Consider the following 22,116-nt stretch of genomic DNA (forward strand, 5'->3'; position numbering starts at 1 on the left):
GACCATAAAGGGCTTTTTAAGTAATGGGAGGGAATTTAAACTATCCTAAACATAACAGGGAGCCAGTGTAGAGATGGTAAAACTGGAGAAATGTGATCTTCCTTGGGAGGAACCGGTCAGTACTCTGGCTGGAGCCTTTTGGATCAACTGAGAGCTCTTCAGGGAGTTATTTTGACACCCAGTAAACATTTCACTGCAGTAGTCAAGCCTACATGTGACAAATGCATGGAACTTTGACTCACTTTATTTACATATATGTCTGTATCTCCGTGACTTAAGGCCCAGGTGTAGGGATGGGACCTTTCAGAGGTCTGGGAGTACCTCAGCTTGCCAGGAACCAAGGGAAGGGTGAGTGAACACAATGTTATGGTGCTAAGACCACCACCTAATATTCCAGTTCGAAGCAGACTTGATTATTTAGATCTCATAAAAGGTCAAACAGAAATATTTTAGGTTAATCTAGATGAAAATGTGATTGTAGGCCACAATGGCGTTTATGGCAGCGCTGGTTTGGCTCTGGGACCACGTTATGGAAATGGAGGAACGAAGGGACTAATGCAAGGTATAATGGTCCTTACTGCTGAGTGAAAATTACATTTCTATCAACCTTTATTATTTTCACGTCATCACTTGATAATATTACGATTTTAGGGTATGGTAATGCAGCAGGTGTATCCAATGGATATGGTGCCAAACCCAATGGTAAGCATGCCACTTCTTTCCTGAGATGGATTTATGGTATAAAAGAGTTTTTCTACTTTCACCTCAGTGAAACGTAACTCACTTTTATCAATGTTTTACAGGATATGGAGGTCCCAGAGGAGGTGCAATGAGACCCCAACCAGGTAATAACTGTGAAAAACATGCCAAAAACACCTTAAAACACTACTGAACTCTCTGTAATCATATATTTGATCTTAAGGTTATGGCAATGGAGCTGTTCCTAATGGACATGGATCCAAACCCAATGGTATACATTATTTACTATATATAGTTTTATAAATGTTCCTAGTTTAGTGTAATGATATAAACAAACACAAATATGCAAATATGATATTTCTTGTATTTAACCCTAGGTTACGGCGCAGCAGCCGGCACTGGAGTTTTCAAAGGATATGGTGCACAATCCAACGGTGACATTCTGTTTTTTTTATATAAACTGCAATAACAAAAACTTAGAGGGGCTTTAAAGGAAGATCTAATACTTATATGTATGAAATATACATAATACATTGATAATTCTTACACAACAGCTAAATAAATAAATATAAAAGGAAATAGTTAATAGACAGGAGCAGTCTGAGACTGCACACCTCTATCAAAGCTGACAGCTGGAAATGGAGGTAAACCCAATGAAGCTTTTACTTTCAAAGAAACAAATTTATCTCTGAAATTCAAGGACATAAAGATGACGTGTGAAAATCAATCTTCAGGGCTACTCTGGTGCTGAATTTATCTCTAACCCGTAATGACATCTTGACAATCATTGTTTGCAGTATATGGACCGAGCAGTGGCTCAAAACCTCAAAGTACAAAAGGAGTACTTTACACAACAAATCCATGTTGTGATGTTAAACTGAATTACTCTGTGTTGTAGTAAGTCATCATACTGGCTAATGTTTGTTTCCCAGGTTACGGCACAATGCAAAATGGAAAGGGTCAAACCTTTCAAGGTGCGGATGTATCCAATGGAAAGAGCTATAAAGGCAGAGTTCCCTCTCCTCAGCAGCAGGCTGAAGCAGCGGTGGAGAATGTTTCATCTCAACACGTGATAACTGAAGGTGAAGTGCCTGATGTCCCTGAGCCCACGAGTGGCCTCCTTGTTATGGTGACACAAGAGAAATACCAAAAGCTGCCACCATATGTGCCCCAAGGAATTAACTACAAACAGACACCACTAATCCATGAGGCCACACCAGAACCAGTGTCAGTACATCCTGAAGCCAGAGACTCAGACCATGCACCTGAACCTGAACCTGCACCTATGGGACCAAGGGACAAAGGTCAGAAAGGAGCCACTTCTGGACCTGCACCAGTGGTTCCTCAAAGCAACCCTGTCCCAGAAGCAGAAGCAGAAACAGGCAAGTACCCTTAACTTGAAGCACCTTGTGTCATCGTGGTTCCACTGTGTTGTTGGAGTATTCCTCAACGGCATGCTGCAGAGTGGATGGGTACAGTGCCTCAGAGACAGCATGACGTTTTGATGATAGCTTGGCATAAATCGAAAAAGAAAGAGAAGGCTCGATAAATGAATTATGACAACTTCAATTATTATTTAGTTGTTATTTCTCAGTCATAATAACTGATTTATTTGATTCCAGTGGAAGAATTAAAGTAGCTTCTTAATGTATTTGTTTACATTTCAGTTTAATAATTTCTGAGATGTCACTTTTGAATTTTGACTTGTTTGACTGTATGCGCACTTGCTTGACATTGCGTTTGTTGACTCTTGGAGGCTTTTAAAGTAACTTGTTATTTAATTTAACATGCGCATGAGGGTGCAATTTGGAAAAGGGGTTTAAATGTTAATGAAGTGTATGTCCTGCAAGTTATGTGGCTGGAGGTGCTGTTTGTGGGCAAAAAAAGCTGCAGTGGCAGATGTTGCTTTTTAGGAGTAGACAGCTCTGCCAAGGAGCATGTTGTCCCTGAAACCATGAAATCACTGAAAGTCAAAGCTGCTCCTGAAACAGAGGCAGCAAGAAGTACAGAGAAAATCACTTAAAAGGAAATGTTGCCTGTGGGTGAGCCTGAGGCTACATAACAGGAAGCAAACATCAAGAGTCAACCAGAGATGGAACCTGACAGATTCAGGGTCAAAAGTCTCCCTGCTGAGGAAATGCAGAATTACCAAGTTCTGATTAAAGTGTGGTCATGATTATAATTGTTGTGAAGACGGAGTGTTTTTGTAATCCCAGCTGTATATTAGCTACACGCTCTCTTGAGCTCTCTTTTTTAACATTGTTAATGTAAATCGTTAAAAATTTCCATTTACTGTTAGCCTGGGAATTCCCATGCTACTTTGCGCTCGATTTCATTCTCACTGCAAAGTCAGCCTGGAAACCACCGCCCTTATTTTTGCCTGAGTTTGGGAACCAATCACAGAACGGGGGCGGCAGCAAGACGATGACGACGTCTATGCGCTACACCGAAGCTTGTAGTGTGTTAATCCAACACAACGTTACCGTTCGATGCAGCCTTAGAAAGTGTTTCGGAGTAGATTCACCCTAGGGTCATTTTGAACCGTGACATCCAGCCAAGTAGCCCACCCGAAGTTTTTCCGATATTGGCTGAACATTAGCCGAGTTACTGAGTTATCCCGAATAGCTTAGTACAAGCGCTAATGGACCCTGGCAGTATCTCCAAAATTACCACACTAAAATCACATGCCATGACACCAAACTTCTACTGTAGTACAAATATGGTCTGTACTCACAAAACGATGCATTTGGAAGTTTGTACATAGTCCAGGAGTTTATTATTATCAACACAAGCCTAATAGCTTCTCTGCTGCTAAAGCTGCGTCGACGTCACTTCCTTGATCTCGGAGCTTCAATGTAAGATGAAGGTTGATCTACTACTGTAGACAACAAAGCAAGGCTGCTCAATTTCTCCATTGATAAAATAAATTCACAACTCTACAACATAAAAATTCATGTAGAATATAGCTTATACTTTGTTGTCTACAGTAGTAGATGACCCTAGGGTGAATCTACTCTGAACCATCACTTTAAGTAGCTTAGAGCGCAAGTTCACTTTCATTTTACTTTTTTTTCTTCTTCTTCCTCGTCGAATTTCTGTCATCATCTGGTATAAGTGATACAATTGGCTATGAATCACGTGCAAAGCAGCATGGGAAGAACCAGACGCCATTTGATAGATATTCGTAGCGCCCAATAAACGGCTCTAGGCATTCGTAAACCAGGCCTCAAATACGAGAAAATGCACACCTAGTTCCCAGACCACCATCTCATCGAGATTGTGGACGCGTCAGCCAGGCTAATTTACTGTGTGAATTGAATTTCTTTGGATCACTTAAGATAATCCTGATTAATAGATGCAAGTGTAGGAACACCCATAGGAGAAACGGTCAATGGATCCTTTCCCTCCTTTTGACTAATGAATTTTTATACTTCTTATGGACGAAAAACATTTCATTCATACTTTGGTTGATTCACACCAAACCAGCGTCAGTCCCAAACTGTGTTTAGTGCTATAAGCGTATGTTAGTAGGAACAAACGTGTTGGTAGGTAGACATCAAGAGACTCCAAATCAACCCCAAAGAGCTGCTTTTCATGGAGCTCCGAACACAGAGATTGTTAAATACAATATGACAATGTTTGGGCTTTTTTTGGCTGATTTCTGAAGTATGTGCATGTCTTTGCGTCTGCTGCACTTTGTATTCTTAATTTGTGGTTTTGATGGCCATTTATACACTGGTGTTGCAGACTGTGGACCAGATGGACAATGGATGAAGATACCAAGACCTGGTAAATTTAAGATGTTATACTGTAGTGGTGATATTTGATAAAATGATAACAACACTGCATTCTCAGTGGTCTAAATGTGATGCACACTAAGACTGACCCTTTTCTGAGCATTGTAGCAGTAAATAATTCAGTCACCCCTAAGGAGAAAATGTTAAAGCAGCTGCTTGATGAGTATACATCTAAAAGAGAAGTGGAGCTTTATTATAATGTATATATTTATATATTTTTTCAGGTTATGATGCAGGTACTGGTGCCTCAGATGGAACAAAAACAAAAGGTATTTGTATACCTGTCAATCTGTGTAAACTGCAGGCAGTTTAGTCATCATACAAATGCAGGAACTGCAGGAAGATCTGTTACTGATGATACTGGGCCATTGTTTAGGATATGGTGGCAGTGCAGGCGGGTACTCAAATGGAGGAGGAGCTAAAGCAAATAAACCAGGTAGAATGCTGAATAAATAACACATTTTATTTTATTAAAAGCATACACATTTGTTGTTTATTTACCAAGTAATCACATTACTATTTCCTACAGTTTATACTTCTTTACATGTATAGTTTCTCAGTTATTTTTACTTCACTTAGGCTTGTTTGCTTTTCCACTGATTTTATGTCTATATATCGTTGGTTTTATGTATGCAGAGCTTGGGTATCCTCATGCTGGGGAAACTATGCCAGCTAGTAAGTTTTCTTTACTCTTTCAACTCAATAGCATTCACCCTGATAAGGCATAGGAAAAAATTCTGATTAAAAAATGTGGAAAATGCGCTCTGTTTGTGTTCAGGTTACGGACACGGAGCCTACCCTGCAGCTGGATATGAAATTGGAAAATCATATGGAGGTTCAGTTTCCAATAAAAAGCTTCAAAATGTTTTTTATTCAGCTTGTAAGCTGGTTATTGGTTAAACCTAAAGTAGCTTCAGAAAATAAGGCTTAATTTATAACCCCAAAAAAATCTATTTTCAGGGTTTTAATAAAATTCTACCATTTCTCCCAGGAAACATGGGTCTGGGAGAATCAAACTAAGTCAAAATCAGATAATGCTGACTGGTCACTGTATTCATAAATATTTCTATACAAATAAAACACATTCCTTAAATTAAGATATTATATTCCAACTGTTGTTGCAACCCATTAGCCTGCTCATCTAAGATCCAAGAGCTTACGTACTTTGCTTTTTTTTAAGGGTATGGACAGGGCTATGGACAGGGCTATGGTGCAGGTCCACAGCCTGACTTTGCAAGTAAATACAACATTATAAAAATTTAGCACAGATAATAGGTTTCATTTTGTGACAATAATGGCAAAAGTCAATATTTGTCTTTTTTCCAGGTCTTAGCCAAGGTGTGCCTACTGCTGATGGCAAATCAGGTATGACACGGGTGATGAGTGAACATACAGTTAGGGCTAAATACAACATAAGAATGAAGTTTTGATTGTAACCAAGACACCAAAGGTGAAGCAATGAAAATGAACCCATTCATGCTGATTCCACAGGTGGCAACCAAGAGCTTCTGTTCAATGGAGCACCAGTGGTTCCTGCTGGACTAGATGGTAAAGCCACACCATTGGTTGAAAATATGAGCATGTGTGACATAAAGGATTTTATTACATTTCAGAGAAATAAACAAAAAAGCTAATTACTTACGTAGAGTAAACCTTTTGAGTGTTACTGGTGCAGCAGATGTACTCATATTGTCCTTCCCCTCATGTAGGAATAAATCAGTTTAAGCCTCAGTCTGCTGGCTTTGGAAAATTAGGCGGCATGTATGGTGGTATGTATGAATTGACATAATCAAATCATTTGCAGAAAAACAAAACTTTTGGAAAGTCCTGTCAAGAAACATAAAAAAATGAAGCACACTAGCATCTTGTTTTTTGTGACATTTCAGGACTAGGTGGCTCCCCTTTTGGTGGTCAGCCATCAAACACCAAGTATGGTGAGTCACATGGAGCGGCATAAAATTGTAGCTTGCATAACTCTCATATGGAGTTTAAAATCCAAGTTAATCTCTCTGCTTTTCTTCTGTCCAACCTTGTGCTCTTCTTCAGGTATTGGTGGGTTGCAGTTTGGTGGAGAACCCATCAGTGCAGGAAATTATGGTCTGTCTGTTACCACGGCATGGTTTAATTTTCTTTGTTAAACCACATAGACCCCTAACTGCTTATTTCATTTCTCTCCAGACTATGGAGTTAACCCATATGTGCCTGCAGGCGATGGTAAATCACCTGGAAAATATGGTGAGAACATATTTGTCTTAAAGGATAACTGCAATATTTTCAACATTAAGCTTCTTTTCTGAGTCGTCTGCAATGTTTTAGAACCCCCCTCACCGCTTTTTTGATGTTTACTGCTGTCTCCGGTATTTGCCTAATTTTGATTCATCTCAACCTGCTTCAGAATGGCAAGTCATGTGCATGTCCAAAAAGGTCCGTAAAAGCACCATAAATATTTGACATTTTGTAAATCCCATTGAGTTCTATTGAAGACTGGATATTCGTTGATACTACTCCGTCACCGAAACCATCAAGTGGTGTGGAGTATAGCAAGTCAGATTCAACTGCTGAGCGGAGGTTTATCCACGGCTGTGAGGTGGCTAAGAAAATAGTTCGAGCATGAACGAGCTGCCAAATAAAACATGACAGAAGCAACTTTTCGCAACGAAATTTGACATGGATTACCAGTGCACACCAGTAACCACTCCGGTGAGTTGATGATTTTGAAAACGGACGTTTATGGTGCTTTTACGGACCTTTTTGGACATGCACATGACTTGCCATTCTGAAGCAGGTTGAGATGAATCAAAATTAGGCAAATACCGGAGACAGCAGTAAACATCAAAAAAGCGGTGAGGGGGGTTCTAAAACATTGCAGACGACTCAGAAAAGAGGCTTATTTTTTAAAATACCGCAGTTATCCTTTAAGCAATCAAAAACATAAAATCATCAGCCTTGCTAGAACTGCAACAATGCAATTCAGACCTTGTCTTAGGCTACATTAATTCAACATGCTTTCAGGTGGTCTTCGTGCCGGCATGATAGAGGATCCTGTCCCTGGAAAATACGTTTAATGAGACTTTAATGCAAAAAGGAGCACAGGATTTCTTAGGTGAAATCTTGGTCATTTAAAATGCTTTCTCTCAATCTCTTCTCAGGATATGGCGGGTTCCCCAATGGTGGGCAGCTTCTTAGCGGCAATGGAAATATGCCTGGCAAATACGGTGAGCTTTTTGCTCCGTTAAGACTCGCTTACATTATACTCCTGTTCCCCCTCCCACTACTCCTTTTCTTCTCGTTTAGGTTATGGAAGAATTCCCTATGAAGTCCAACAAGCCGGACTGAGCCCAGAGGCTAAATCTGCAGGCCAATATGGTAAAAAACATCAGAGAAAAAAAGTTAATGTCGTGGGAAATATACTGCTTAGCCTTCCTCTATGAAAAATATGTATTAAAAAAAAAAAAGTCATAAATAGCCAACTATAAAAATGAACTTTTGTGTGGAAAATTTCTTCGTCCTTTAAAGCCTGCAAAGTTTTATTTTTCCAAAAAGGCATCCTAAAACCTGAGTGCTTTCTTTAAAACTTGACAGTTGCCATCGTCCACTAGAACCTGTATTTGTTAGCATTTCAAATAAGTAGATGCTGAACATTTGAGTGCTTAAACACTTAGATTTTATTGCAAGTGAATGCCTTAATCATGATGTTAATGATCAAAAAAGTAGGAAATAATAAGTCTTGTGTCTTGAAACTGGGACATAACAGAGAACACGGCTTGAAAGGCAGAAGCAAGTCTGTACATCAAGTATGTGTGGATTATATTATATTACATCCATTTGCTTTACGTGTCTACTGTCATCCAGGTCTTACTGGGTCACCATATCAGCCTGAACCTGCTGGCCTCGGACCTAATGGGAAATCAACAGGATTTTATGGCAAGACTAAACAAAACATACCAACTACCTTTTCATTGTTATTTGTTCATTTATTTTATTCAACGTGTCATCTTTATTGTTGCCCACATTAGGTGGTGGAGAGGTTCCCTATGCGCCACAGACCCATGGTTTTGGAGGTGGAGCAAGATCTGGGAAATATGGTCGCGAATATACTTTCATGTTTATTTTTGTTTTGCCCCATCATACTATCCTCTTGCGCTTTTGTAAAGTTTAGTCACTGATTTCTTGTCGATCCTTCAACAGACAAACAGGGACCGTACCAGTCACAGCCTCTTGAGTCTGCAACTGAAGGTAAACCTGGTGGAGAGTATATTTTGTCATGGCCTAACTATTCTAGATAGAAACGTACAAATGAATTGAACATTATTATGTGCCTACCTTTAACAGGTACAACAGGTTTAACGCATGAGGCCCTGCCTCATGAACCAGACTCAGCTGGAAAACCTTACGGTGGGTCAGGTTTCTTTATGAGAAAATCCCAATATAAACATGACTCAACTTCTGCTGCTTATGTTAAGTTTTTCCTCTTATCTCGTAGTGAAGGGAGAAGTGCCGACTCCAGCGCTTGCAGTTGAAGGTGAGGGGCTGCCCATTGATAGATACGGTTAGTATAATGTGTATTTCTGCTTGCCTAAATATTGTTAAATTGGATATTGATCTGTTACTTGTCAATTTCAGAAAACGCTGGCTATATAAATGGACAAGTGCAGCCAGAAGGTAGAACCCAGCCTTAATAGATAGAACATAGATGTGAAGAAATACATTGAAATCTAAGTTTATATTTTCAATGTTTGCCCCTATCCTTCTTGGTTGCTGTATTTCCTGCAGCACCCACTCTCAGCACCACCTTGGCCCACCAATTTGTACCCGTAGAGTCCTTCACTCCCGACATGGTCCCTGTAGATGTTCAGGACTTACACGACCCAGAGGGCACAGCCAGCCTCCTTGGATCTGCGCCTGTTACAGACACACAGGGCGAGGCTCAAGAACAGAAGCAACCCGACGACCTGCACGAGCTGCCACGTCAGATACACATTCAGCAGCATCTCAAACTGCATTTCCACCCACAAGGCAAGTCCTCGAGGCGTTGATATGAAAACCTTTTTTTACAGTAGTTAATTTAATCATATTTCAAGTATAGCTAACTATAGCACGTTTTTTTTATTATTATAAAAAAATTATTGAATTAATCATATTATTAGTTTATATCACTGGCAAGTTAAGCTTTTCCAGAGCTGAGCTAGCTTTTTCTTTTTCCATCTTAAGCTTACCACCTCTTAGTTCCAAGTTCCTATCACACAGACGAACATGAGAGTAAAAATCCTCTGATACTCATGTAAAAAAGAGCTATTGAATCTATAGAATGTTGGATTGTTTCTGAATGCGCTTTGTTATAATGTGTAATCGTGATAACGTTTGTGTGTCTTCAGGAGCAAAGAATGGCAAATACGATTTGAATGGCTTCTTTGGAAATAGTGGCTATCAAGGTGAGAACAGGCTAACTCCATATAAAAGGTTTAAAGTGTTTTGTTTCTCTCATTCTCCATGGTCACCTTTCTATTGTGTTTATTTCTCCCTACAGGTTAACTCTGCTGGTAGAACAATATGATCCCATTTTTTTTACTGTTACTATTACTGTTATTTGAAGTTTGTCTCCTAGTTGTACATTTCCATTTCCCTCCCTCAAATTGTGCAGGTAGTTTCATGATTGTAAGTATGTAGATGAAGTGTTTCAACATTTTTAGTTCAGGCTTTCTGTTGTACTGTGCACGTTAATGCATCCTCTTTTTGTCCTGCACTTACTGTGAACTGTATACAGACAAATTGTTGTTGGAGAAATATAGGCTGTCTGCTGCATATGGTCATTATTTTTACTGAAGATTTCACTTTTGCTGGGATATCTTTTTTTTTTCTTTACAAAATACTGTAATAATAATTCAGTCTAATTTATTTTCCATGTGGAAATGCTTTTTTGTTTTTTTTACCACTTGATGCAACAATCTGTTCATTATTGTAGAGTATTTGATTGAATAAAACATCAAACAATCACAAACAACATGTGTGTTTTATAAATTTAGTAAGCGCAGAATAGACAAACACCACGTTACATTATTTAGATGTAGATGATAACATATTATTAGAGCCAGTTAAGTCAGTGAAACCCACACTTTAGCAGTTTTAATTCCCAGATCTTCCTGACTGTGACAAAGGATTAGATGAGCATGGATGACGGGCTTCTAGTCAACAAAAAGGGAAATACTTGCGTTGTATTATTCCGTATTGAATGTACACTGAAGTTGAGGTGGGAGTTGGTTATTGACAATGACAAGGAGAAGCTGCAGCAGTGCGCATGGCATTTTGTGAGGATTACCCCAGATTAGGAATAAAAGCCTTCTCCTGATTGGTCCCACTGAAACCATGCCACTTAGGTCAGCTCAACAGGTTGCTTGCTTGGGAATTACACCTATCAGACGATGGGTCTCACGGACCGGCCGGTCATGGTCACAGCCATGTCTGAGAGTCCTGAGTGTGGAGTCTACTAGGATGTAAATGTAGAGAAACTTATAGTGTCATATAAATGTAAGGGCATTGACTGCAGCAACTCGTGATGGTGCTTTACCATGGACCACGACTATTGGACTTTGCAAAGACACCTTCACACCTGCGTTTCAACAAATATGTCCTGACAGGTTACCGGCCTGTGTCCACAGCTCAAGAGTGCCTCAGGAGCCTCTTCTACATGCACAATGAGCTGGGAAACATTTACACTCATGGTAAGTTCATGCATTGCTTTTGCTTTCAATTGGTACACTTTCTTTTGGAATCCACTTCAATAGATGCCATTCTGGGAAAGAATTACAATATAAAATATATCTATTCAACACACCTAACTACACATAGATGTTGGTTCTATTAAGCAATAAGAGGACTGTCCAAAGAGAACATGTTACCACCTGCCAACTACTCTCACTTATGCTCAGCTCCAGGCATCCCTGATGAGACTGTAATGAGGATATGGGGTATTAGCTGTAATCAGCCTGGGGAATCCCTGAGTTGGAAATATCTGACAGTTAACTAGGTCTTTAAAGGTGAACTGTTGCTTTACAGTCATAGATTCCTGTATTTATCTGAGTCCTGAGTAGACTCGTGCATGCACACGGATTAGGAGCAATTTAGGATTATTTTGAATTTGTTGGAATACATAAATTTTTTTTAAATGCTCTTAACGTGACAATTGAAAAACGCAAGCCAATTCAAAGAGCTCAAAAATAATTCAACTTAAAATCTAAATGCACGACCTAAGAACTGTAAAGCCTTGAACTTCCGAAGGCATTTTCATCCTGTCCCGTTTCGTCCTTTGGCTATCCCATAAGTTCATTAAGCCTAACACTCTTACTAAGAAGAACTGAAGGGTATTACAGCTTCCTCTCTGCATCTCACTGAGCTACCATTCATATTGCTCTGGGTTGTAAAAATATATGAATTTGTATCAAGAGGAACCACTTGCTATTTCCCGTTCTCTATCGGGGAATATTTCAGTGCAGTCAAATATTAGTAGGAAAAAAAGATGTGAATCAGTGACCTTCCATTGACCTGAAATTGATTTTCAAATAAATATGTTTATGAAGCCAAGAAACTCACTTTGCACAGTTGTGTCCTAAAATGTAAATGTTTAAGTATTCTAATTTCCTCCGTCATCTAATTTATCTTCTCTTCTATCACCTCAGGCATTCCTTTCTTCCTTTTTTTGGTGATGCTGCCTTTTAGCATCCCCTGGATGGAGGTGGACTGCACCTGGATTTGTGTCGTCCACTACCTGGCCTGCCTCTGCCCCACCGTTGGCTCGGTTGTCTATCATTTGTTCATGAACCACATAGGAGGAGAACATGTGTACGACACCCTGCTCTCCCTGGACATGTTTGGGGTCTGCCTGGTTAACACACTGGGTAATGTTACTAAAACAAAGTCAATGCGACATTAGATGGTGTATTCGGCGTTACTGATCATAGCTACAGCTGATTTAAGTTATGCTCGGCAACTGCTCCATGAACAGTTATTTTTACCCACAAAGTCATATAAAGGTCTTCTCATTGAGTACTGCAACGTGAGTGGGATTACAGTTTTAATGTACACCAGCAAACTGCTGACAGACATGTTTAACAACTGCATTTCACCCTGTTATTCTTGGTATTTCCCAACGCCAAATGTGTTCCACTTTAATTTGCCTTTTAACATCTTGATATTCAAAAAATTGCTCGCAATTGAAGACTTAATCTGCTGTAATGTCAGACATTACGCAGACTGAGGAAGTATTTTCCTTCCTTTGGAGCTTCCACATCAGGCAGAGGATTGGGCAGTGGCTACAAGCGCTGGGTACTGACCCTCGGCAGGGTTCTGGAAAGCGGGCCAATCAGAACAAAGCAGGCGTTAGGCTGGAAGAAACAGGAGATAAGATGGCTTTGTGGGGCCAGTATATTTCATACATTCTTTTTAAATGTGAATCACGCAAAGCTATTGAGACCCCTATGTGTATATTTGGACCTTTTACTGTTTCAGATCTTGTGCAAATCAAGTTTAAAGTACATCCTAGGCGAGACAAATGTGTCTGATGAATTTTTACTGTAAAAATAACCATCACAACAACAGTTCCATTAACAAGTACACCTTCCCTTCTTCCAGGGGCAATTCCCATCATTTACATCACCCTCCTTTGCTACCCCAGTGTGCAACAGACTGCCTTGCTGGTCTACGTCCTCCTTTCAGCCTACGGGATCTACAGCGCCACTACGGCCCGCACAAATGTTCTGCGTCTGCGGGCTTTTGTCTGGCAGGGTTTGTTCCGCTTCTCCCTCTTCCTGTTCCGTGTGTATGGCAACGGGGTGGGCAGCCCAGATTCCCTGCGCCTGTTTGTCATTATGGACACCCTTGCACTATTGGGAGGACTAGTCAACATCATCCAGATCCCCGAGCGCTTCAGCCCAGGCCTGTTTGACAACTGGGGCAACAGCCACCAGATAATGCATGTCATGGTTATCTGTTCGATTATCTACCTCCACTGGGGCACAATGGAGGACTTGGCATGGATTAAGACCTACCAGTGCCCTACTGAGTGATGCCAAGTCCATCTAGTCCACACTCAAGGCTGCACAAAAGGAGGGAAGGGGGATTGAAAATGCACTTTAGTCCTAGCTGCTGAAAGTCTTAAAAAAGGAAGTTTATAATTTGACATTTTGCCAGAGAAGAGTAAGAGGAATCCACAGTGTTGTGACTGTGGAACCTCAGATATTGCTATATCTAATCAAGTCTTGCGCATACTTGATATATAGTTTGACATGCAGTAGTTTTTTTGGGGGGGGCAGGGGGGTGTTAGAAATATTTTATGAAAAGGGTCTTTGAATATGAAATAACTATGTAATAAATTATATATTTTTATATCCTTGTCCTACTTTAATTCATTTCGTGCATGATGACAACTGTTCACGTGACAAAGTGAAACAACAGCAATAGTTGTATGCCTCTGTTGTTTAATTGCAAGAAAAACAAGTTGAATATATACACTTTAATGATTTTTTGCAGCCTACAACGTTTATCCGTGAGGAAAGAACATTGCATTCTGTTCACGGGCAGTCTTGTGAATTGCTTATTTTTCTGACTTTAGCCTAACCCGCACCTTTGAAAGAAACTGTCAACCTTCAAACCGAAAGCATCAAATCAATTCAAACCGCAACGAATTGTGTGAAAGTACAGCCATAATCAGAAAAGCTTGTTATTTAGATTTGAAAGCGGTGTGGATGGTGCAGAGGTAGAAATGCCTCCACCAGCGCAGAGCAGCTTTATTGTTTAACAGCTACAGTGGAGGACCCTCCTCTTCTTTTCTCCCAGTAAATTAAGAGTCTGGTCTGCTGGTGGGGGATCAGTCGTCATCTGAGCTGTCGTCATCTTCGCCATCAGACACATCAGCAATGGGAAACCGCAGGATGGCGGCCACTCCACTCAGCTGAGTAAGTTCTGAGGATTCAGAATGACAGTCATAACAATAAATCCTTGACTTCTTAAACTTAATGAACAACGTCAGATCATCACTTGCTGTGTGGAGGTAAGTGTCCAAAATTAACTGTGCTGACATGACATCAGTAAATTATTACCACACGGTTATTCTACTGTTATGCTGGTACCACTTTGCACAAACTTGTCATTAAGTAGATAGAAGACTGACCTACAGAGAAATAAACTCTCTCAAGTCAAGTTCTTAACTTCTAATGGTAACATTTCAATCTTTTACAGGACAAATATTTGTTGCTTCTCTTCACAACATTATCTGGAGAAGCGTTAAAGCATCAAGGGGAGAACGACAAACTAGTTAACATCAATGTATAAAATGAGGTCAAATTAAATTAAAAAAACTGACGAAACAAATGTGTTTACATTCAGTGAGATACAGAAATCTACTGTGTGTAAACATGTTTGCAAGAAAGTTGGAGTTACTGCAACGTTTTGGCCACCCAGGAGGAATAATGAACAAAAAGGAGGGGAATGACGCCAACATACTCGAGCTGATATGGTGTATCAAACATAATTCCGACCATTACAAGTCCAATGTACACTTTCTAGCTCCGTTTTGGTCTATACCGACTGTGCCTGCCTGCTGAGTAATGCAGTGCAGGTAGTATGCAGTGAATCACAGAGCTGTGTCGCTGTTAACTGAGGCTGAAAATATTGCACAACAAAAAAAAAAAAAAAAAAAAAAAAGTTATCAGAGTCTAACAAAACAAGAAAAAATTATTACACGATTACTTTCACCTAATTAAGTAACGACGTTGCACATTTAAGTCAAAGTGGTTTGTAACTTACGTTCTCCGGACACATGAAGGCTTGAGAACATTCTGCGTGAAAAATAAAGAGAAAAAATTGACAGGGTGTTGCACATATTCGTGGATTCACTGGCTCCTATAGTGTTTGCATGTCTAACTATTGCTGGTGCATTCAAACACTGCGTTTCCTGTATGTTACCTAACGTTGCCGCCGTTGTCTCTCACGCTGTCTACCAACCGAACATAACGACTCCTCGTGGGGACATCCTGATGCCTTGGCACACAAAAACAAAAGATAAAGTAAAGTGCTGAATATTTTCAGTTGTTGGTCATTTCTAGCACGACGAATTGCTTGTGTGTTAACCCATAAAAAGGGAATATGTGAGCACTAAAACCGATGTATGATATTCACATAAACTGTATGTTTCTGATCGTGTAAGCTGTGAGTTGCACTGGGCATTTGAAATAGATCAGCTGGAAGATGCACAACGGAGACAAATCTCTCCGAATGTACCTGAACAACTTATCGCTTATGAGCAGGGTGTCGATGGCAAGGGCTTCAGCAGCTTTCTCCACATGAGCAACTCTGTGAGGATATAAAGACACAAAGATTGTTGAATAACAGTGTGAAAGAGTGAAACCTCTTTTGGTACCAAGTGGTTGTCATCTCTTACCCATAGAATGCTCTGTCAGGCTCATGCTGAAGCATCTTATAGAAGTCTTCCAGGGCTTTTACCTCTCCAGCTGCCTGTGAAGTGAAGGTGTCCATAAGTGCAGTGCATGGTTTCTAGTTCCTAAACACTGCCCACTGACACCAAGTGCCAACTGGGAGTTGTGTACAATCGGTCAGCAGCTAATATAGTACATGTAGATATATCAACATTTCATATTACGAACGTTTCATTTGTTACGTGCCATAGATTAGTGATATTTTGTGAAGGGCTTCATATGAAAAATGCCTTTTTGTTAAACCAAGCTCTTAGTTTATAACGGATACTAGTCCATCTAATTTAGGAGCATTTGTTGTTGCAATGAACAAATCTGGAAAAACGATTGGATATGTTGTCACCTTGGTATCAGAAAGCCTACTTGTCACAGTGGGGTCACAAAGGATTTCTGCAAAACAACAAGCATTTCAGTAAGTCCTCGGCTTGTGATGAGATTTGAACGTTTCATTCTTAAGAGCGCAGCAGCACCTACCTTTGAGTGAATACTTATGACCCGATGAGGAGTGGACCGTCATGAATTTGGGTCGATTCTCGAGTAAGACTTTGATGTCCTGTCGCACCGCCTCTTTAAAGAGGTAAGTGATAAACTGGTCCTTCACAAACCCTGGGCTGGCGACTAGGATGCACTTCACCACTTACAGAAGGCGAGTAAGAGAAAACAAATTCTAAACTTTCACACCAAGGATAAAAATGCAGGAGCAGAAATGTATTAAAGGGATAGTTCGCCTCTTTTGACATGAAGCTGCATGACATCCCATATTAGCAATATCACTTATGAACACTGACTTACCCCCCGCTGTGGCCTGTGAGCTGAGTTCCAGCCTTGTTTTGGTGTTGATGAAGGTAGTCCGGCTAGTTTGCAAGGGTCTCGAAAATAAAGCATCTTGCTTCTCAAAACAATATGCGTTCAAAAGAGTAATAGATTTGCATCACAAAATCGTCCATCCAGAAAAAGTCAGACCTCACAATCGCTTGGCGCTATTTTTGCCTCCCTTCATATCAATGCGTTCAGCCACCTGCCGACAGCCGCACCTGTTACGGTGTTTACTGCTCGGAAGCAGGGACTGCTCGGTCTGCACTTCGGTCTGCACGGTTTACATAGCCCGTAGTGATATGAAGGTAGAGAGAAATAGCGGCAAGCGATTGTGAGGTCTGACTTTTTCTGGATGGACGATTTTGTGACGCAAATGTATTACTCTTTTGAACGCATATTGTTTTCAGAAGCAAGACGCTTTATTTTCAGGACCCTAGCAAACTAGCCGGACTACCTTCGTCAACGCCAAAACTCGGCTGGAACTCAGCTCACAGGACGCAGCGGGGGGGTAAGTCAATGTTCATAAATGATATTGCTAATATGGGATGTCATACAGCTTCATGTCAAAAGAGGCGCACTATCCCTTTAAAAAAAGGAAGTAGGTGACAAAACCGGGAACATATTCTACGCGTACACGTGGGTAACTTTAACTGTGTCCACACAGCTACCTTACCATCAAAATTAATATGGCGAATAATTGCCTGCATCACAGCCTCATAGAACCTCTCCAAGGCCTGCAAACAGAGACGGTTTGACATCAAACATAATACTCAGCAAATACACCATCCCCTGAACCAAGAGGAAGAGGTTTGAGTTCAGCTAAATCTACACTTAGTTGCAGTTTATTCATCATTCCCCTGCTTCGTGTCATGTTGACAAAAAAAAAATGAAAGCATGGTCACAGTCTCTTGTGGCTTTATGAATGCATAAAAGTGTTATCAAGTAAGATATGTGTTCTTTTAATAAATATATATATTTAAATGATGGATATTAACAAATAATGACAGAGAGTGTAGCGCCACCTCTGTTACGAAACATTGTTTCGTTCAAAGTGGGACGGCCTTCACACAAAAATGTGTCGCAAAACAAGAAGTGTCCCCGAGTCGGCACACTAACTCTACTAAATGTTGTTCCTTCATTAGTGTACCCACTTCCTCTCAGTTGACCATCATCGTATTTCACTCTTTCAAAGCAATATGCACTTTTGTTCCGTTTCATTTTCTGTGCTTTAAAGGGGAACTCCGGGGCATTTGAAGCGCATTTCCATTGCTAGAGGTTGTCAAATACTGACGGTAGGACACAGACCGGTGTAAATCGGCGCTCCCTGTGCAGCGATTGCGCTGTTTGCGCAGCCTGTCATGCTAGCCAAATACGTGGTGGCTAGGGGCAAGCGCTAACCCTTCCACGTAAAACAACAACTTGCACACTGCAGAAACGTCACACCACTTTATAAACCATCCGACAATAAAGTCACAAGCCTTACCATCAAAACCATATGCATGGTTCTCACATTACTGGCATGGGGACGTTACAAAACAACTTTATAAACAGCATGTCACTTACCGGCTGGTTGTAGGCTCGCGCATGTGAAAGCCCAAAAGAGTCGATGGAGAATAATCCCATATACAAAACAATTATATTCTCTAGAAAAACTGCGTTCAAGTATTTAAAACATTACAACAATATTACTGGGCATGTATTGTTGTAATGTTTTAAATACTTGAACGCAGTTTTTCTAAAGAAGATAATTGTTTTGTATATGGGAGTATAGTCCATTGACTCTTTTGGGCTTTCACATGCGCGCGCCTACCGACAAGAGGTAAGTGACATGCTGTTTATAAAGTTGTTTTGTAACGTCCCCATGCCAGTAATGTAAGAACCATGCATATGGTTTTGATGGTAAGGCTTGTGACTTTATTGTCGGATGGTTTATAAAGTGGTGTGACGTTTCTGCAGTGTGCAAGTTGTTGTTTTACGTGGAAGGTTTAGCTCTTGCCCCTTAGCCACCACGTATTTGGTTAGCATGACAGGCTAAGCAAAAAGCACAATCGCCGCACAGGGAGCGCCGATTTGCACCGGTCTGTGTCCTACCGTCAGTATTTGACAACCTCTAGCAATGGAAATGCGCTTCAAATGCCCCGGAGTTCCCCTTTAAAAGCTACGAGTTCATTACCTGCTGTGCAGTTACAGGCATTTACGACAGCATATCAGAGAGTAAGTGGAAATAAAAAAATTAAAAAAAGATCTTCAGGGGATGTAATATTCTGAGGAAATTAGAAAACCTGAACTAAACCTAAACTCTGCCAGTATACAGGGAATGGCGTATGTTACTGGAGTGTTGCAATGGTATAATTGATCAAATTGTATCTTACTGTAGCATAAAACCTGTGTGACTTACTGGTAAATGAAGCTAACAATATCCTTGCATCTGTCCACTGTGTTGTACGTTCTGATGCACATAAACTTTAACATTATCAGTATGGTTCTTTTCCTCTCAGTAGGCACAATTCATGCATATAAATGCATCTTCGAAGTCGAGAAGCTTTTTCTAATGATGACTCTGTGCAGTATTTACTTGTGAATAAATCCATTTCCAAGTATAATTTCATGAGGTCATCCACTATGGAACTATTCCCTGACTAGCAGCGACATATGTAGCATCATGAGGTTGTGAGGCAATGTGATTCCCTGACAGTGAATAAACAAAAACATAAATAAATGTCTTAAATCTCATAAATATGGAGATTTTTCCCCCACACATTACTCTGCCTAGACTCTGTACTTTCTTTGTTTTCTTTTTCAAACATACAATGACTCTAATATACAGCAGCATTGCAGATAACTTACCTTCTCGTGCTGAGTGCAGCTTCCTCTTCTTTTGCGAGGAATGGTTAGTTCCACTTTGGCACGAAGCAGAGTCATGGCGGGGGTCACCAGCACCAGGTTGGCCAGACCCTCCTGCATTACCACAGCTGCCACATCTGCCCTATGGGTTGGATCACATGCCTGCTCTAAAGGCCAAAAAGTGACACAATAAGGGGATCATCTGTGTTAGTGGACCATTTTTGGAATGATACACAATTTTTCATTGCACGCAATTCAATTCTTTATGTCCGTGATTGAACTGTATTAATAATAAGTTAAAAGAACATCAGTGAACCATGAGAAATTAAGTGAAGCGGACAAATATGCAGAAATAATGCTACACAACCAGGATATAGATACTGAGCTTCTGACAGCTGAGGTTGCTAAAACTCATGAAATTCGGTCTGAAAAACAAGACTACTGCAGTAGTGAGTATCAGTTAACATACAGAAGAAAATGTTGGGGTGTCATTCAGAGTTTAATAGTAGCTCCTACTTACCGATTCTATCCAGTACGACACTGTCCCAGTTCTTTTTAGCAAGAGTGAACTTCCTGTTGAGTTCAAGCTCAATAGTGTGGTAAGCCCCCATCTGTAGAGAGAAACACAACATAACATAAAAAAACTTTTAATTCTGAACAGGCCTTTGATATTAATATAACACAAACAAACTAGACATCACTTAGGCTTGGACGATACATGAAATTGATTCTATTACTTTGAGGTTTTTGTCTTTGGCTGTCTCCTAAACAACACCAAGAGACTTCTTTGCCTGCACAAAGTGAGCTGTGCCAGTCAAACCCAGCGTGATAGTAGAAGCAGCAGTTCACTAAGACAAAGCAAGAATTAAGAAAGACTGCCAAACAGTGTTTCAATGAACAAATGGTATTAGGTCATGTTTATAATAACACTGTTGGAGTTAAAGCCAGCTAAACTGCAACTGACATTTGCCATATTATTCATCAGTGTGTCTCCAAAAGCAAGACTTTGCTCTGCTGGAAAGAAATTACAGAGGCCTCTGCATTTCAGAAACCAGTAACTAAAGAAAAGTGAATTGTCAGAAAATTTTTGTCAGAAATTATGCAGGATCACAAACTTGCTGGTGGCTGTGAAATGTCAGACCTTAACATACTGGTTCTCCTCAAGGTTAGTGCCTTTTACTCTCAGTTGGCATGCCTGGGTGTCAAAGTCGATAGACTCCACACATAATGTCAGTGTAGTCCGAACTCTCGAGCTTCCCACACTTCCTGTAGCAGACTCTGTCTGTACCTTTCTGTGAAAACAAGGAACAAAGGGTTTAGTTGACCAATATCCCTTTATACATCAATCAGCACAAAACAGTTAAAGAAATTCACAACCAGAAAGAGAGAGAGAGAAAAAAAAAAACTTACTGACTAAATAACTTTCAAAGATTTCATTCTCTGATAACTTTACTATAACCTCAGAACGTCACTGCTTTCTGGATACATTACATGCTACACATCCAAAATGTGTCATGCCACTGACTATGAATGCTTACAAGGGGCAAATACTACTCTTTACCATGTGTCAAGAACCATTGATATGAAAGGGATCATTGAGGTGCTCACAAGCCCTACATCTTTTGTCAGATAGGAGGTTGGCTTCAGCTCTTATATCTATATGATAGAGTAATTACCTGATTGTTGAGGCTCTCAAGCTGTCCCCCACTTGGAGCAGGTTATAGGTATGCCACATATCCTCTGCCTCGTCTGGCATCAGAGTCACCTGACTGAGAAAATGTTTGAAGACATTTAGCTAGCTCGAGCATTGGTGTCATACTTGCTAAACAAAATCAAAATAAAGTACTTAAAAGGTCATTCTATGGGGTGATGACACAGATTTTGGAACGATGCATAAGAATTCGTGCTGCTACAAAAACTATAGTGTATATACATTAAAACACGCACTGGGTTTTAATGTTTACCCAGTTTGGTGTTGTGGGTATTCTCAGTCATGAAAGCTAAATCAGTGACACAGTCCTGACCAGTTTAGGTAAGTAATGTCTCATGTTCTACAAATTAACTACCAAACGGTCTTAACAACTTTGCTGTAGCCAGTAAATGCAGCTTATATGTGCACATTTACAACAATACGTGACGTATGTACAGTGAGCTACAAACTAGCATGCTGGTTAGCTTGCTAGCATTAGCTATCACTCACCCGGCATTATCTTTCTCAATATCTTTCTGGAGCAACTTCATGGTCGGACGTTTATTCAATATAAACAGGAATATTAGCATGAAATAAGAAGGCTGACGTTGCACCAGGTTAGAGACATATTTAATGTAGGTAAGAACACCATTTAAGCTAAGCTAAGCCATGTCTCAACTTTAGAATGAATCACTCGGTTCATGTTGCCAGGCGCTAGGACATTGCGTCATGCCAAAATACGTCGTCAATTCTCCACATATTGTTGTGCTCACTTCCGTGGGTGTCG

The 22,116-nt window shown here is 40.3% G+C and overlaps 3 protein-coding genes across 3 annotated transcripts; 2 read left to right on the forward strand and 1 right to left on the reverse strand.

The window, feature by feature from the left end:
* The first annotated feature begins 283 nt into the window (after nucleotides 1–283).
* Nucleotides 284–10,028, forward strand: cmn (calymmin). The gene is made up of 24 exons (XM_075458243.1): nucleotides 284–348; nucleotides 482–562; nucleotides 652–702; nucleotides 804–845; nucleotides 923–970; nucleotides 1,077–1,133; nucleotides 1,632–2,081; nucleotides 5,275–5,331; nucleotides 5,677–5,733; nucleotides 5,823–5,861; nucleotides 5,988–6,044; nucleotides 6,206–6,265; nucleotides 6,383–6,430; nucleotides 6,543–6,593; nucleotides 6,675–6,731; nucleotides 7,646–7,711; nucleotides 7,791–7,862; nucleotides 8,685–8,732; nucleotides 8,829–8,891; nucleotides 8,980–9,018; nucleotides 9,120–9,158; nucleotides 9,270–9,512; nucleotides 9,872–9,928; nucleotides 10,024–10,028. Exons 1-24 carry the CDS (start codon nucleotides 294–296, stop codon nucleotides 10,026–10,028), a joined length of 1,842 nt encoding a protein of 613 aa, XP_075314358.1. The 5' UTR covers nucleotides 284–293.
* A 1,021-nt stretch (nucleotides 10,029–11,049) lies between these two features.
* On the forward strand, nucleotides 11,050–13,555 carry LOC142374356 (progestin and adipoQ receptor family member 4-like). Its single transcript, XM_075457999.1, has 3 exons — nucleotides 11,050–11,215; nucleotides 12,170–12,388; nucleotides 13,122–13,555. Exons 1-3 carry the CDS (start codon nucleotides 11,050–11,052, stop codon nucleotides 13,553–13,555), a joined length of 819 nt encoding a protein of 272 aa, XP_075314114.1.
* A 394-nt stretch (nucleotides 13,556–13,949) lies between these two features.
* Nucleotides 13,950–22,051, reverse strand: pelo (pelota mRNA surveillance and ribosome rescue factor). Its single transcript, XM_075457794.1, has 13 exons — nucleotides 21,840–22,051; nucleotides 21,316–21,408; nucleotides 20,781–20,931; nucleotides 20,160–20,250; nucleotides 19,643–19,806; nucleotides 17,469–17,529; nucleotides 16,454–16,615; nucleotides 16,323–16,369; nucleotides 15,928–16,001; nucleotides 15,768–15,839; nucleotides 15,453–15,527; nucleotides 15,294–15,325; nucleotides 13,950–14,450 (listed from the first exon to the last, which is right to left on the reverse strand). The coding sequence occupies exons 1-13, from the start codon at nucleotides 21,917–21,919 to the stop codon at nucleotides 14,356–14,358; spliced, it is 1,197 nt and encodes a 398-aa protein (XP_075313909.1). The 5' UTR covers nucleotides 21,920–22,051; the 3' UTR covers nucleotides 13,950–14,355.
* Nucleotides 22,052–22,116: the final 65 nt, after the last annotated feature.

Source organism: Odontesthes bonariensis, chromosome 23, assembly GCF_027942865.1.
Source record: "Odontesthes bonariensis isolate fOdoBon6 chromosome 23, fOdoBon6.hap1, whole genome shotgun sequence".
Lineage (NCBI taxonomy): Eukaryota > Metazoa > Chordata > Actinopteri > Atheriniformes > Atherinopsidae > Odontesthes > Odontesthes bonariensis.